Consider the following 16,570-nt stretch of genomic DNA (forward strand, 5'->3'; position numbering starts at 1 on the left):
GGTTGGGTCGACAAGTAGTTAGTTATGGGCGTGGGCTTGGGTCCAAACCCTTATTTGCACTCCTTGCTTGGATAACCTAGGGTCATGATTTGAGCCTGTTTTGGGTAGGCTCAACCCTTTAGGTCTCATTTTATTGGGGGTTTCAAATTAGATCTGAATTGTTATAGATTTAGATTCTTGCCCTTAAAAAGGACATTCCCATATTTATTTCTACAACGGGTTATCTCGTTGTCACTTCGATTTATATCTTTTCTATAAATAATGAAAACTTAAAATATATTTAGAAGAAAAGAAAATGTAAAATATAATTGAAAAGTCTAAAAAAATGAAAAATAAATTATAAAATAGATGGAAATTGAAGTTTTATAAAAAATTTCTACATATTCGAAGACTTCTTTAAATTTACAATTAGAAACATAAAAAATATATTTAACTATTCATATTTGATGGTAACATAATTTTGACATTAATTTTTGGTAATTAAATGCAGATCTCTCCCTGTCGACGTTCATAATTGGTCAACGGTGATTCGTAGGCCCGTATTGGTGTAGTGAATCCGAGAGGGAGAGAATGTGATATCTGGTTCAATTTGTTGACCCGATGGCCTATCCCTGCAAGGTACTCCGACGCCCAAGTTAGTGAGCGAGTAAGTAAATGTGCAAGATATTCATAAGTGGGCTGAAGAAAAAATATACATTGGCTCTCAAAAGAGTTGGCTGATATATAGGAGGAGATGTCCCCCTACATGTGTAGTGCGTCTGCAGGAGATGGGATAGAATACCTAGTGTCGGCGAGAACGTCCATGCAACAGCAAGGTACCGACGGAACCTTCATTAATGTGGATGAGATTCGTCATTAATGAGGATGGGATCTAAGGTGAACGCGTGAAAACCCAAACTTGACTGTAATGATGTTGTTGCAAAGGGATAAGATGGGACTAACATGGGCCAATTAGATGGGCCGAGAGACTGGGGCCAGGTTGGGCCTGCCCCTAGCCTAATACTATTATCTGACGTATGACCTCTCGTTATACAAGTTGACTAGCTAGGCCGATGAGCTATAAGAGTCACTAGGAGCTCGCTTGAAGCGTAGTTGGGAGCTTGCTCGAGGCATAGTTAGGAGCTCGCTCGAATAAGTTGACGAGTCAAAGGCATTTTTGGGAGATCGCTTGGCCTCGCAGTCCAAGCTCGGGCTCCAACAATGTATGAGCTCACTTCAACGAACTTAGCTCAACATCTATTGAACCTTGTGCCATTGGGCCGGTCAACTGAATTAAGTCCAGCCCATAAGTAGTAGAGCAGGAAATACTCGTATCACTCCCTATATTCAAATTTGGCACTGATTATGATTGAGAAGAATATCTTCAAAGTTAAAAATGATGAGAGAAGTTTTTAAATTCACTTGCAATTGTCTTCACAACTTCAATGCCATTTTTTGATCACAAATTAATATATGCTCTTCATCATTGAATATAATAATTAAAATTTATTAATTTTGAAAAAACTTGGTGAAAAGCAGGTAGGGCTTGGCGACAAGGCTTGTGTTGTAATGTAGCGTTGGAAAGGGCCAAGAGTCACTCTGAGGATAGCTTGATTTGTTATTTGAGAAAGCAAGAGAGTATGCAAGGCAAAGCTCGATTTGCTATCTAGGAGAGCGAAACAGTTGTGAATCACCTTGAGAAAATCACCCGAGGAAGGTTTTCCACGCTAGCACTGAAAGAAGGGTCTTCGAGAGATATGTAAAGCTTTGAAGAAGGTGCTCACCGTTAGAAACCGGGCAACTGTGAAGATTTGATTCTGCCTTGATTGATCCGTAGAGTCGTAAACACTAATTCCTCCAAGTCGGTCCACACGATCGACCGTTTTCACGAACGCCTCGAGTAATGCTAGTAGCCCTAGGCGCATTTGAGAGATCCGAAATTTTTCTTCTTTTCCAACTTCATAAGTGGCATATTTATAGAGTTAAAAAACCCTAGTTGTGCTTTGGAAATCCCCTAAACAATTTAGGCCCGACCCTTAATCATATTGGGCCGAATCTCTCTTTTAAATTGTGGAACGGGCTCGATCTAAGTGTGTGACCCCTTAGGTCCACCATTGGGCTATATGTAGGGCCAATTCTATTGGGCTATATGAAGGCCCAACTGAATTAAACTTTTTAATTGAACTTATGGGCTTCATAATTAACTCATCTCATGGGCTTCTTAATTAAACTCTTTAATTAATAGTTTTAGAATTAATCATATTAATTCTAAAACCCTACATATCATGGTTAACATCTAGCAACATGCCATGAATGCCTAGCCAACGATGAAAAAACACGGACCTTTTCAATTGCAATTACCGTACAGTAAAATCCTTTCATCAATCTATATCCCGATTGAATTTAGGGTATGATTTTATGACGAAACCCTAGTTATTCAATAACTATGTATCTATTCTAGATTTATGACTTGATAGATGAAATCAAAACACCTTTTGATTTCCACCTTACCTTGGCTAAGGATTTCCTCAGTCATGAAATCATCGGAATACATAGGACATCTTCTCATCTTATCGATAAGTGATGAATCATATTTCGACATTCACAAGCTTTCATATGTGATAAGGTTACACCTAGTGATAATTTGTTAATGACTCCATTGGAATTCAAAAAGAACCAAAGCGTAACCAGTCAAATATAAGACTACCATGATGTCTCAAGTCTAAGGACCAATCTGTACTATTGCAATACAGAAATTTCAATTCGACAATAAACAATTACCATTAGGAATTCTGTAGCGGGTCAGTTCAGTGTACTTATTCTTATAATAAGCACCCACATATATGCACAAGTGTCCACACACCAATGTCCATGAAACAAGACATTCTCCTAATTGAGCATGCATCATATATGCTAGTCTATCCGAGTTATTAGTGTCAAGTCCTAATAACTCTATGACTAGGAACATTTAAGATCAAGGCTTATAAGGAATATGTTTCATGATCGTCATCTCTATACACGATCATATTCCATGAGCCTATTTGATCTATGGACTTTGTCAAGTATGAAAATAATAACAACAACCATCAATGACAAATAAAGATATAATGCCTTGCAATAATAATTGATTGAAGATAAAGAGTCACAATGTAAAATATGATCAATTACATGTAAATATAATTAGCTTGTGGGGCATATCTCTAACACTCAAAAGCTCTAAAAGGCCTGCTAGAAGAGTCTTCGTTGTCTGAGCTAGCTTATCAATGTTTAGAAGAGATGCTTGGTGTTTGAATTTGTGATGCTGGAAGTAGTAAGAAGGCACGCGGTGATTTCTTCTGCATGACCCCTCAGATGTCTAAGTTAGATGCTGATATTATGAAAAGATGTTGATGCAGATATAATGCGATGTAGAGAAGGGGCTTTGGAAGAGTGATGACTCTTGTGTTGAAGAATTATGTGAGAATTTAGTCTAAGGCTTTAGGCTTCAGATCCCCAAAGACGTAGGGTCAGGAGGTATTTATATCTATTTGGTGATCAAGACATGTGGCATGCATGCATTGAGACATGTGGCAAGACCATCTCCCTATTCAGGTGAGGGTACATAGGTCTTTGGGTGTCCTGGGTTAGATTTGAAAAGGCAAAAAAGACCTATTTGAAGACTGATCTTTGGAGAAAGAAGGCCCAAAAGGGGATATGCCAAGTTATTGAGGAACAACTTAGGTTAAACTTTGGGAGAAAAATCTCTCGAAGGCCTCTAAGAGGTAGCTCAACCAGATGGATAAAGAGATGTGTGGGCCAAGCCTTTGGGGAAACAAGTCTTTGAAGGGTTCTTGGAGGGTCTTCAGAAGAACCCTTGAAGGCCTACCCAAGAGATGGTCTCCCGGACAATTTTTCTTCTTTGTTCGAAAATGTCCAACAACAATAACTATGAATCGTTTTGTGCCTAGAGGACATGTTAATTAATAAAGTCTTACATGTGCTAATTTTACAAATAAATATACTTAGTGAAGTCTTTAATAAGCAAACATCTTATGGTGCACATACTATGTACCTTAAGCCATCCTCACATGACAAGGTCACTCGTAGTCATGACAATGCTAGTCAGACTACTTGCATGCTAATGGTCACGGTTGATAGTTACTCATCATAATTAACGTGATTACCAAGTTATGGGATGCTTGACATATCTAATTGTTAATTTGAGCTATTGGGTAACCTTATCATTCCAGGCAATTATGACATCTAAGGATATAAGATGACAAGTATGGTTAAATATTAAAAAGTTTATCATTAGACATCATCTGAAGTAACAGCGTCTGTTATTGATGGGTACTTCAATTGTCATCGTGAAACTTCAGATAGATTATGAATTTTAATAGTGACAAACTTTATATTAAAAAAGATTTTATAATTATAAACAACTATTACTATGTTTAGGGTTTAGGAACACAAAGTGGGTTTTTTCAAACTTCACTCGACTAGAAGAAGCTAACTGGCACAAATAAACTGAGTAAAACTCCAAGTAGACTTAAAAGAGTTAAAATCTATAGTTGTGTGATGTAAACGTTGGATGAGCTCAAAGTTGTTCCATGGTCTTCGTGCAAAAATTCCGCAAGGCAATGGGCCCGCCCATATGGCTATGGCCTATGGGTGGCGCTTAGAGCGGTGTGAAGGGGGAGGTGGAGACGATGACTCTGCGCTCGCGCCAGCCAGACGCCATCCGTAGCCGTCTCTGTCTCTGTCCGCTGAGACTATTCAAATTAATTGTATCTCACTAATATCACACTCCCTCCTAGTAATCCTCCGTTACGTCGTCCCCGAGTCAATCAGTCAACACCAACCCCCGCAATAAATTCAACCCAACCAACCATTTCCCACCCCCACTCATCCAAATTCTCAATCCTCCACCATTCGCGGCGGATCATGGAGCCGTCCACCACCCCGGCCGACGCCTCGGAGCACGAGAAGAAAGCGGCGGAGTCCATGGAGGTGGAGAAGATATTCGAGTCGAAGGAGGTGCCGGCGTGGCGGAGCCAGCTGACGGTGAGGGCCTTGGCGGTGAGCTTGGTGCTGGGGGTGATGTTCACCTTCATCGTGATGAAGCTGAATCTGACCACCGGGATCATTCCATCGCTCAACGTGTCGGCCGGTTTGTTGGGCTTCTTCTTCGTCAAGACCTGGACTAAGTTCCTCGACAGGTCCGGCCTCCTCCGGCAGCCCTTCACCCGCCAGGAGAACACCGTCATCCAGACCTGCGTCGTCGCCACCTCCGGCATCGCCTTCAGCGGTACGTTACGCACACTTACCTCGTTCCCACCCCTTGAAAACCATCCTTCACGTTACACAGTGGGGGTATGGGGGGGCTAATGTAATTTTTAAAAGATCAAAGTGATATTTTCTGGTATTTTTAAAATAAACAACACTAATTTCTGTTAAATAACTAGAGTAAAATTGGCCCCGCGTTTCATTTATCAGAAATTTCTTAAATTTTCAAATTTGTTTAGTTAATTTTTAATTTTTTATCCTTGTAATTACGATATCTATTAAAATTGGACCTTATTTTAAGGGGGTGTCATTGTTAATTTTTTTAAAAATTTTAAACACAGAGTTAAAAAATTGTAAAGTTCAAAGAGAACTTAGGTAAAAAAATAAAAATTTAAGAGATACATGGTCAATTTATCTATGTAGCTGTAGGTATTAGTTGCGTCATGGAAATGGAATGTTTTGAGATTTTTATTTAAACATAATGTGCCTATCAATTTTGTTTTCAATTTACGTTATTTAAGAAATAGAAAACAGATTGCAAACTATCATAACTAGGGACCTAATTAAATATGATCCCATTTATAGAAAGCCAGTCATTATCTGACTCTAAAGTCGCCGGTGACACTGTTGAAGTAGACAGGTTAGTTGAGGAAAGCCTCTCACAACACTGTTATTAAATCTTTGTCAAGTAATTGTTGTACCAGCCATGTAGATTGTGATTCTCTCCTTTTGGGTTCATTTGGGGAATTCTCTCAATTATTGGGGTCTAAAGATAAATTCTCTTTGAGTGACATGTTGAAGTTAAAAGCTCGAGATTGGCTTATATGGATTAATTCTAAACTTCTTTTTTCTCTAGAACTTTGTTGGGTATCGTATCGTGTGTACATGGTGAATGAATTAATAATCAACAGGAAATTAGAGCAAAAAGCTAGTAGTGGTAGTTGGTATTAGTGGCTCCCACAACCCAAGTAAGATACAATATCATCATGTTGGTTGTCTTTTATCTATGTTGGCTCCTGCTGTCCCCAATAGAAAAGAAGAAGCCATCAACATCATACACAGGTGCTGTTTGTCTCATCCGGAACACGAGGGTGGCCTAACTTTGACTTGGCGATTTCGCTTTATCCCAATCTTAATTATTTAAGTCCATCATGTGAGCGCATGATTAGCATGTACTGTGCATCCATCATGTTTAGTTTTTATTCAGAATGGTCTGGTTGAGTTGCAACCTTTAGTTAAGGATGCATCCATCATGTTCATACTGATACACATTAATTTTGTATAATCAAGTCCTAATAATATCAGAAGTCAGAATTTAAACAAAACCCAATTTAAAGGAAGAGAGCAAAATAGAATTTATATGAGAATATCTAGTGAGAAGATTACGCTAAGATGTGCTCTGAACGGCTAAAGGAGAACCCTTCTCTGGGCTGCACCAACATCCAAGATTCAAAACAGAATGTTTGGGAAATAGGAAATTTTTTTACTGTTAATTAATATGTTCCTCTCATAAGCAGGGGGCTTTGGGAGTTACCTTTTTGGCATGAGTGAAGTAGCTGCCAAACAGTCAACAGAAGCTAATAGTGCACAGAATATAAAGAACCCAGCATTGGGGTGGATGATTGGCTTTCTCTTCATCGTTAGCTTTCTTGGACTTTTTTCAGTTGTGCCTCTTCGGAAGGTACCCTCGCTCAAATTCACCATGTTTTGGAAGAAATTCCTTTTTTCTACCAAACTAGTATCAAGTATGGACCAATGAAAGCAAAGTTGCATGGTTTTCTTGGTTTACGTACGGTTTCTATCTGCAATCTGTTTCAGATAATGATCATAGACTTCAAATTGGTTTATCCAAGTGGCACCGCTACTGCTCACCTTATCAACAGCTTCCACACTCCTCGAGGAGCCAAGCTGGCAAAGTAAGGCCTCAAGTTCAACCAATTTGATGGAGGAAGAGGAGTAGTAGTAGTAGTTTGTATGAGGTTGTGATTATTGTTCCTAATTCCCATGCATGATTTCATTCCACAGGAAACAAGTCAGGGTTTTGGGCAAGTTCTTCTCTTTCAGCTTTTTGTGGGGCTTCTTCCAGTGGTTCTTCACTGCAGGGGAGAACTGTGGATTTGTTAAGTTCCCTACATTCGGTCTCAAGGCCTATAAAAACAGGTATTTATTCTGATGGATTGGACCCAATGCATAAAAGTCGTTCAACTTTATATATTATACATTCTTTCTATCAAAATGCAGGTTTTACTTTGATTTCTCGGCAACTTATGTTGGGGTGGGGATGATCTGTCCATATCTAGTCAATGCATCTTTGCTAGTTGGAGCAATCCTCTCATGGGGCATAATGTGGCCACTTATTGAAGACAAAAAGGGGCATTGGTACCCTGCAGACGTTCCTTCAACCAGCCTCAATGGCCTGCAAGGTTACAGGGTAAACCCCCTTCCCTAATGGCTAATGGCATGGACTAACTAACTTAGGCCCTTGCTTTTAACCTATTTTTCTTTTCCTTTGCCTGCCACAGGTGTTCATAGGAATAGCTCTGATCCTTGGCGATGGCCTCTACAACTTTATCAAAGTCCTCGGTCACACTCTATTTGGTTTGTACCGCCAATTCCGTGTCAATGACCAAGGCAACGTCAATGTCAATGTCCTCCCAGTGGCGGCTAGTCACTGCCCACCATCGGATTCTTACTCATCTTATGACGACAAGTGTCGGACACAACTCTTTCTCAAGGAAGAAATTCCAACATGTTTTGCCGTTGTTTTCTATGTGGGCATTTCCATTATCTCTGCTGCAACTCTTCCACACATCTTCCCCCAACTCAAGTGGTACTATATTGCGGTCATTTATGTCTTTGCACCAGTACTTGCCTTCTGCAATGCTTACGGTTCAGGGCTCACTGACTGGTCCTTGGCATCCACGTACGGGAAGCTAGCAATCTTCACAATTGGGGCATGGGCAGGGGCCTCTGAGGGTGGTGTCCTAGCCGGATTAGCAGCGTGCGGGGTGATGATGAACATTGTCTCAACTGCATCCGACCTCATGCTGGACTTTAAAACTGGTTACATGACCCTCACCTCACCACGATCCATGTTCGTGAGCCAAGTTGTTGGAACTGCAATGGGTTGTGTTATTTCTCCTTGTGTCTTTTGGCTCTTCTACAAGGCTTTTGATGATCTTGGCATCCCCAACTCGGAATACCCTGCTCCAAATGCCCTTATCTATCGCAACATGTCAATCTTGGGTGTCGAAGGATTCTCAGCTCTGCCAAAGAACTGCCTCAAGCTTTGCTACGTATTTTTTGCTGCAGGTATTGTTATAAATGCTATCAGAGATACAGTGGGAAAAGCAAGGGCAAGGTTTATTCCTATTCCCATGGCAATGGCAATACCCTTCTATCTTGGATCCTACTTTGCTATCGATATGTGTGTTGGGAGCTTGATACTATTCGTTTGGGAAATTATTAACAAGGCCAAGGCTGATGCATTTGGACCTGCAGTAGCTTCTGGATTGATTTGTGGGGAGGGGATATGGACTTTGCCCAGTTCAATACTGGCACTGGCTGGGGTGAATCCACCCATCTGCATGAAGTTTCTATCAAGGACTGCAAATGCAAAGGTTGATGCTTTCTTAGGTTCCAACTAGCCAGCAATTATAGGCTGTAATTTACAGCTTCCGGTTTCATGTCTCTGTAATCTTTTTTGTTTCCTTGTCTTTCTTTGCGTCTCTTCTTGTTGGAATCTGGCTCAATTATATATGTATATATATATATATAGATATATAAGTGTGTAACATGTATTGCGCATGGCAGAGAACTTCTAATTATATCAAGCATTCCAGCTTTATAGTTGGCCAGCTAGGTTGAAGAAAATCTGAACAATTGGCATGAAAATGCAAAACCACTTCCACATTGTATTGCATCTGAATAGTAATCTCTTGCATCGACATCCCATGAAGCTGATCACTAACCTGGAAATGGATCTTGAATAAGTTGAGTTGACTGTTGCTCATGCTGCATGCAAGGGCTGTCCGGGCCACAGCAAATAATCCCCTATTGGCCACCATTGGCAACATCATCTGCCCTTTCGCCTTTAAACCCCACTTAACCATGTTGGGTAGCCACCCAAGTTCCATATGGGGCATGACACTCGAACCAAAAACCACTGAAACCCTATGCAAGCCCGATTCAGGTTAGGCTGCCACCTTGCAGTCCCCTGTAAGCTTTTCTATCTCCTTTCGTTTTTATTAAAACACACCATTTCTTGGGTTGCATGGTTTTCAGACTCGGATGGCCCTGCACTTCTTTGCTCATCTCATAAGTCATAACCAATTGAACAATGCTGATCAGATCTTTCTGTCAAGGATGACTAATTGTTTACCTCAATGAAAGCTAGCTGAAATACTCAAAAATTACAGAACATGTTTCCCATTTATATATGCTAGGTTAATATACTGTATATTATGTCTACCCCCTACACAACACTACTCCAAGATTTCCATTTATACTAGGTTAATGTACTGTATATATGCCTACACCGTCTAACTCTTTCTCTCTGACTATACACTGGAAAAGGTTACTTTACGCTTCAATCAGCTCTTTGATTGGTTTCTGGTTTACATTTTCTGGAGGGATGTCAGTAAATTCCGAGAGTATAGCTCTAAATTCATCCCCAGTGAGAGTTTCCTTCTCTATTAGCACCTCCACCAGTTTATCCATTGCCTCCCTGTTGTTCCTTATATGAGTCTTGGCAATTTCATATGCTCTGTCAATAATATGGCGCACTGACGTATCAATGTCTTCTGCCAGTTTTTCGGACATAGAGTTTCTTGCAAGCATCCTCAGCACCACATCATTGCTCTGCACTCCTGGATCAGTCAATGCCCAGGGGCCAATCTCAGACATTCCAAACATTGTTACCATCTGGAACAGAAAGGAAATCAATCAAGCCAAGTTCTTGAATGTTGTTTTAACTTAACATTTCCTGTTTTATTTTTACCTGTCTTGCTATCTGAGTGATTTGTTGCAAGTCCCCTGCTGCTCCAGTTGTGATCTCTGGTTCACCAAAAATTATTTCCTTAGCTGCTCGTCCTCCGAGACCTCCAACTACTCTGGCAAATAGTTGCTGCTTGGAGATAAGAGATGGATCTTCTCCAGGCATGAACCATGTAAGCCCTCAAGCTTGGCCTCGCGGAATCAGGGTGACTTTCTGTACTGGATCATGGCCTGGAGCCAATGTTCTGCAGGCAGCCAAGTATGCAACACAAGTAAGTCCAAGAAACTTGTTCTTTCCATATATTGTTAGCCAGAATTAAGATACTACTCTGTGGCCTGAGGGAACACTTCTCTTTAGTCATTAAGAATTCCCATCTGTCTTCTGAAACTTCAAATGAAGAAAAAGTGAAAAGAAAAGTGCATTTGATGAGAAATTTACGCACAAATGGCATGCCCTATTTCATGATAAGCCACTAAAATCTTGTTCTTCCCTTCTGTCATCTTGGTCCCCTCCATCCCTGCCACTATCCGATCAATTGAGTCATCGATCTCTTTTGATGTAATCTTATCTTTGCCTCGTCGACCAGCAAGAATGGCAGCCTCATTCATAAGGTTTGCCAGATCTGCGCCACTGAACCCCGTGGTTCGCATGGCAATGACACAGAGAGAGACATCATTGTCAACCTTCTTGTTGTTGCTATGTACCTTCAGTATCTCTTCTCTTCCTCTTACATCAGGTAACCCAACAGTAACCTGTATAAACAATTTCCAATTTAGCCATACCTTTACATTTCAATACACACAAAAGTGAAGATAGCTTAATCCCAACTTACCTGCCTGTCAAACCTTCCAGGCCTAAGCAAAGCTTGATCAAGAATTTCGGGTCTATTGGTCGCAGCAATGACAATGACCCCACTGTTTCCACTAAATCCATCCATTTCAGTCAGCAGCTGGTTCAATGTTTGCTCCCTTTCATCATTTCCTCCACCAATGCCGGTTCCTCTTTGCCTCCCAACAGTGTCTATCTCATCAATGAAAACCAAGCAAGGCGAATTCATCTTCGCCTTGTTGAATAGGTCCCTCACTCTTGAAGCCCCCACGCCTACAAACATCTCAATGAACTCTGACCCAGAGAATGAAAAGAAAGGGACCCCTGCTTCTCTAGCAATGGCCTTAGCAAGCAATGTCTTCCCGGTACCTGGGGGACCTACTAATAGTACTCCTTTGGGAATCTTTGCCCCTACTGCAGCGAACTTCTCTGGGGTCTTTAGGAAATCGACAATCTCTTGAAAGTCTTGCTTTGCTTCATCCACTCCAGCCACATCATCAAATGTTACTCCAGTGTTGGGTTCCATCTGAAATTTTGCCTTGCTCCTGGTAGGTAGATATGTTACTAACAATAAGGAGAACTGTTTCTTGAATTTGCAGTATGGCGATGAAACATTAGAAGCTAATTATTCCTTAATTTATGAACTTAATATTTTTGTTGAATTCAAACTTGATGGTGAAGGTGGACTATTTAGGTTATTCTGTTGGATTTGACATGACCATCTACCTCGTAATTACACATTTCAAGATAATAATTCTTTTCTAGCTAGAGAATATACAATCTCTAGATTCACTTGTATGCATTTGTGAACATAAATTGAATTTTGTAACGGATCGTACCTTCCAAGTCCAAAAGGCAAGTTTGGGCCTCCAGGATTATTTGCAGAAGAAGTACTCAAAAGTAAACTCCCCAGCAATATCAATGGAAAAGCCAAATTCCCCAGCAAGTCCAGTACTGCGCCAACCATGTTGATTTCCATGGAATGAGCTGCAAAATCAACGTTCTTTTCTTTGAGCTTCCTCAGAAGCTCTTGTGGCGGCCCTGGCAACTGTACTTTAACCCTCTGGATTTTGTTCAATGTGGGATTAAATATTTCAGCTATGGCCACTGTTCCATTCTCAAACAAGTCTACCTTCTTCACAGCATCCTCATCCAGGTACTGCAAGAGCCTTGAGTATGACATTCTGCTTGAAGTGGCTTCAACCGGGCTCTCTGGTTGCGCTCTTGCTGGCCGAGCAGCCGCACCTCCTCCGATAAGGCCTAAACTGGTCGAATTCAGCACCTTTCGTCTGCTGATTCTGAGGTCTGACGGCGTTCTCTGACATGGGTTCTCTCTGTTGCTGCCTCTGGGAGGGTGGGTATCCTTTGAAAGGTCCTGAGATTTGCAGAGGGGAAGGTGGGAGAGTGATAAAGATAGAGCGGGTAACATTACCATAGAAGAGAGATAAGAGATTCAAAATGGCTGTGACTCTGCTGCTTGCTCTGCTTATGTGCCCTGGGGCAGTTGATGGTGGTTGACAATATTGGAGGGAATTCTGTCAAGCAGTTGATTAAATAGGAGAGAAACCAAATGTTTCTAGTGCTTTCCATCTGGGTTTTTCCACTGGATCTTTCTGCCATTTTGTTCATGAAGCATCCAGATTGATACACATATAAATGTGTGAATATATAGATTGTCAAAGAAAACTCAAGGAGAGTCATTGTTCATGAATTCCCTTTCATGGTTTCTTTCTCTTTCTCCAACCGTACGCTTGTGTGGAAGAAAACAAACTAGTGGCGGGGCTGCCTGCTGGAGTTGTTTCTTATCAAGAATTGTCATTATTTGAAAAAAATAGCACAAGTGTATTTTAAATAATAAACTCCAATTTTCTCCACCATCCACAGTGTTTAATCATGAGTCTAAATGATTTTTTTCCCCATAAATATGTATTCATTTTCTTTGATCAAAACTAGTAATAATTTCAACTTGAGAATCCCTTAGTTTGATACAGTTCTCCAAAAAAAAATTATAAGAAAAAAAAATAAGGAATAAATTGTCCCCACAATTTATTCATTTCGAGATTAATGTTTAAATTTTTTCAGACTTAAATTTACTTTTAAACTTTTCGAAATGGATCATTTTAGACCTCAAATGCTAAGAGTATCATTTGCTTGCATTCACTCTGGAGTTAAATTAAGAAGTAATGAGCCAAATTCACTTGTTTGACAGCTTAAAACCAAATTAGCTTGGAAAAACCCATTTGAAGAAATGAAGTTTGTGACTGAGGAGAAGAATATTTAAAAATAACTAGACGTAAAATTTCTGAAAATTGAAGGCTGGGATGATTGTTGGTATGATAATTTCAAAATATAAACTACGAGATATTACAAGTGCCTTTTGGATTTGTTCTCATTCAAAAACATGGTAACATTAAAAGCATAAACGTCGTCTGAGTGCAGATCCGTAGCAAAACAAATTAGTTGGGAGTTTCTCTTTTCAGTAAAATCCCGGACGACACTCGAAGTCGAAGGCCATTTTGGGGGCCAATTCGAATACCATTTCCTAATTCTAGATATTTCATAAGCAAATTGAATCATCCAACTTACGCCAAATCATTTTTAACAAACTAGTCTCAAACCCATTAAATTTTTTCAACAGCGAAGCAGATTATTGTTGCTGGTCTAAGAAATCATTATCTTTTTCAAAATTTTTATGAAAAATATAGACGAGACATAGAAACTTGAAACATTTTTATTACTAAACATCCCCTAAAATTTCCAAGGTATTTCTTGTTCAGTACCTAAATCAGAGGTTTTAATTGATATTGACATCTTGCCTGAAAAAGAGAACAGCTGAAAACACCAAAGAAATGAATAGCAGAGCTATAATCAGCAAGAGAAAGTAACACAATGGCAGAGAAGAGCAGTATAACCCAAAAAAAAAAAAAGGATTTTAAGATCTTCAATTTACAAAGTTTGGTAATGAACATTCAAGATGGACAATCAGGAAGGGGACCACATAAAACGCTTTCAGATCCTCTATATATATGTATATATAAATATATATATATGCGCACAGGAAACTACCTCCTTACTCCTCAATACAATACATACAAAGGGGTCTCTACGAAGAGAGGACTACACAAAAAGCATTTACACATTTAACAACAAAATGCGGGTGACTCAATGTTTTGGTTAAACACAAGCAACAGATTCCAACATGGACTAGCTACGATTGATTATCCACGAGGAGTGGGTGGCTAGTCCATCAGGTGGAACATGGAGTACTAGATGATGGGGAGATGGCTTCTGGCTGTTGAGACGGGTCTGGACATGGTGCCGAGGTTTCCAACGGCGATGCCTGAACTTCCCCCGAATCCCCTGTCTCACACCTGAGAAAGAAAACGGGAGATCGATGGATGAGTTCCAGTCGGATTTTTGATAAACCAGAGGCCAAGGATAATGAGTTGCGAATTAACAGACCCCTCATAGCCAATTTACGAGCTTGAGAGGATAATATTGCAAAAAAGGTTGGAATTAGAAGAACAGTCAATGGTCAAAAGCGTTAGTCTAATGTTGATTCTAGTATGTAGCAAAGAATGCAGATGCGAATAATATGTCAGATGTGTACAATTACCACTTAAAACTAGCTGGAAATAACTTCCGACAGCAATAAGAAAATGGCAATTACATTTAAATTGCACCAAGGGAAAAAAAAGTTCTCTCCCTCCTCTGCATGGACAATCTAGAATTCTTTTTCATACTCTTCCGTTTCTGGCTAACAAACCAAGAGCACTACCGGTAAGCAAGTTCACCAAATATTTGTCTATCAAAATTGAGACAAAACAGGGCGATTCTGATGCAGGACAATAGCAGCACACAAAACAAAAAAGGAAATAGAAAAGAAGAAATCAAGGGCTCATACAAGCTTTAGACTCACTTGGTCAGCTCCTCCAGATCTTGCACTCCTTGGCTTAATGCAAAAAGAGACATCTTTTTCACCTGTTATCACAATAAAATTGAAAAATTTATCACCATAGACAAAGTAAGGGGCTTTACAAGGAAAACAGGTGATATTCGGAGGATAATGGAATCTGATGGGAATGAGAAATTGAGAATACACCAGAGTAATGTTCCAAGACCTAGTGGACCAAGTGCTTCTAAATTAAAGTGAGTCTCACTCCTATATAACTTTGTCCGATTCAGTTTCCAAACAAAAAGGTATCACTTGGAAACATCCCTTCTTAATCGTTTCAGATATTAAATCTTAGAATTTACTCTATTCAATGGTGGAGCATTTTGGCAGAAATCTAAAATATCTAGGTGAACAGAAAAGTTTTTTGGTGGAGAAATGGCAGCATCATTGCAGATGCAGCTACTACCAAATCAAATTTGTTTCTTCTCCCACAAACCTTTTAGACTTACTCAGCACCCTTCATTTTAAGTCCTCACTTTGCAATTCTCAAAAATGCATAGTAAAAACAAATTCTTGGCTTCAAGTTATACATTATTAACTTAATCCCCCTGTTCTAAAGCTTAACAACAAAAATAAAAGATAATAATACCAATGGGGAAAAGCAACAAAACATTCAGTTGCACAATGTAATAAAGGAAATGGCAAAGTTTACCTCCAGCTTATCCTCTTTAGCCCTGTGACTTGGTGGCAGAACCCGAAATTCCTCGGTCAAACGGATGCATTCATTAAGGTTTTCAGGCGAAACAAAATCGAGGGCAACCTTTATGCATGACTGGAATGATGTACTCACAAAAATAAATTAACAAAGAATACTACATGAGAAACATCAACGCTAAATGATAGAACTCAGAACTTAAGAAGAATAGTACAGTTGCACTACTTGTATGCACGCCATATAACAGAAAAATTTAAGGAAATAAAAAACAAGCCAAAAAAGAAAGCAAAGTCAATTAATGAACTCCACTAAGCTCCAATCCATGTGCAACATAAAATAGAAAACCCCAGTCCATAAAGAAACTCTGCAACATAGGTCAGATATTGCTTGAACTCTATGACAGGTAAGTTATTCAACTGCTAAGAAGCAGTATGGAAATCCCAAGAACAGAAAGCAGCAAGCTAACAGGTTTTGAGTTTCATTGTCTCATGTGGTTCAATACCTTCTGTTGAAGGGAAAATGAAACAAGGGAAGTACAGTCCATATAAAGAGCAACCTATTTGACATATTATTTCTGTAGTATAACTGTCTCAAGCCTAAAAAAGATCAATCTATTAAACTAGAAAACAATTATTGAGGGGTGACAACAAACAAAAGTATAAATGGTATCATAAGATAGTCTGCATACAAATCAAATTCTCTTGATAAAAGTTTTATGCTACGCACCTTAAGATTTCTAACTTGATGAGGACATCCAGCTGGTATAAGGACTGCCTCCCCAAGTTCTTGCACAAACGTCCAAGGTTCAACTCCTTCAGTAGAAATAAAATCCATTACCAGGAAAAAGTAAATACCATAACAGAAGTGAAAAGACTACACTACACCACATCAT

At 39.6% G+C, this 16,570-nt stretch overlaps 3 protein-coding genes across 7 annotated transcripts in view; 1 reads left to right on the forward strand and 2 right to left on the reverse strand.

Moving 5' to 3' along the window:
* The first annotated feature begins 4,606 nt into the window (after positions 1-4,606).
* LOC127803420 (probable metal-nicotianamine transporter YSL7) lies at positions 4,607-9,104 on the forward strand. The gene is made up of 6 exons (XM_052339626.1): positions 4,607-5,266; positions 6,762-6,925; positions 7,063-7,160; positions 7,270-7,404; positions 7,486-7,675; positions 7,767-9,104. The coding sequence occupies exons 1-6, from the start codon at positions 4,903-4,905 to the stop codon at positions 8,889-8,891; spliced, it is 2,076 nt and encodes a 691-aa protein (XP_052195586.1). The 5' UTR covers positions 4,607-4,902; the 3' UTR covers positions 8,892-9,104.
* A 506-nt stretch (positions 9,105-9,610) lies between these two features.
* Positions 9,611-12,723, reverse strand: LOC127803422 (ATP-dependent zinc metalloprotease FTSH 6, chloroplastic). Its single transcript, XM_052339628.1, is given in 5 exon segments — positions 9,611-10,167; positions 10,244-10,484; positions 10,679-10,992; positions 11,073-11,613; positions 11,908-12,723. Coding segments are annotated over 5 exon segments (2,034 nt in total). The 5' UTR covers positions 12,504-12,723; the 3' UTR covers positions 9,611-9,825.
* A 1,346-nt stretch (positions 12,724-14,069) lies between these two features.
* The window catches only part of LOC127803382 (lysine-specific demethylase JMJ27-like), a 42,897-nt gene continuing 40,396 nt past the window's right edge, over positions 14,070-16,570 (reverse strand). Inside the window, exons 10-14 of one of the 5 annotated variants that reach the window (XR_008023514.1) lie at positions 16,405-16,490; positions 15,676-15,795; positions 14,988-15,049; positions 14,739-14,821; positions 14,300-14,439 (exon numbers count right to left, since the gene is read on the reverse strand). Coding sequence is in view for 4 of the 5 variants with exons in the window: in XM_052339556.1 (XP_052195516.1) it covers positions 14,316-14,439; positions 14,988-15,049; positions 15,676-15,795; positions 16,405-16,490 (392 nt within the window). In the remaining variant the exon portion in view is untranslated. Of the gene's footprint in view, positions 14,440-14,738; positions 14,826-14,972; positions 15,050-15,675; positions 15,796-16,404; positions 16,491-16,570 lie in introns of those variants that run through there. The other 4 variants (XM_052339557.1, XM_052339556.1, XM_052339558.1 and 1 more) reach the window with 4 other exon arrangements.

This window comes from Diospyros lotus, chromosome 6, assembly GCF_014633365.1.
Source record: "Diospyros lotus cultivar Yz01 chromosome 6, ASM1463336v1, whole genome shotgun sequence".
In the NCBI taxonomy this organism is placed as follows: domain Eukaryota; kingdom Viridiplantae; phylum Streptophyta; class Magnoliopsida; order Ericales; family Ebenaceae; genus Diospyros; species Diospyros lotus.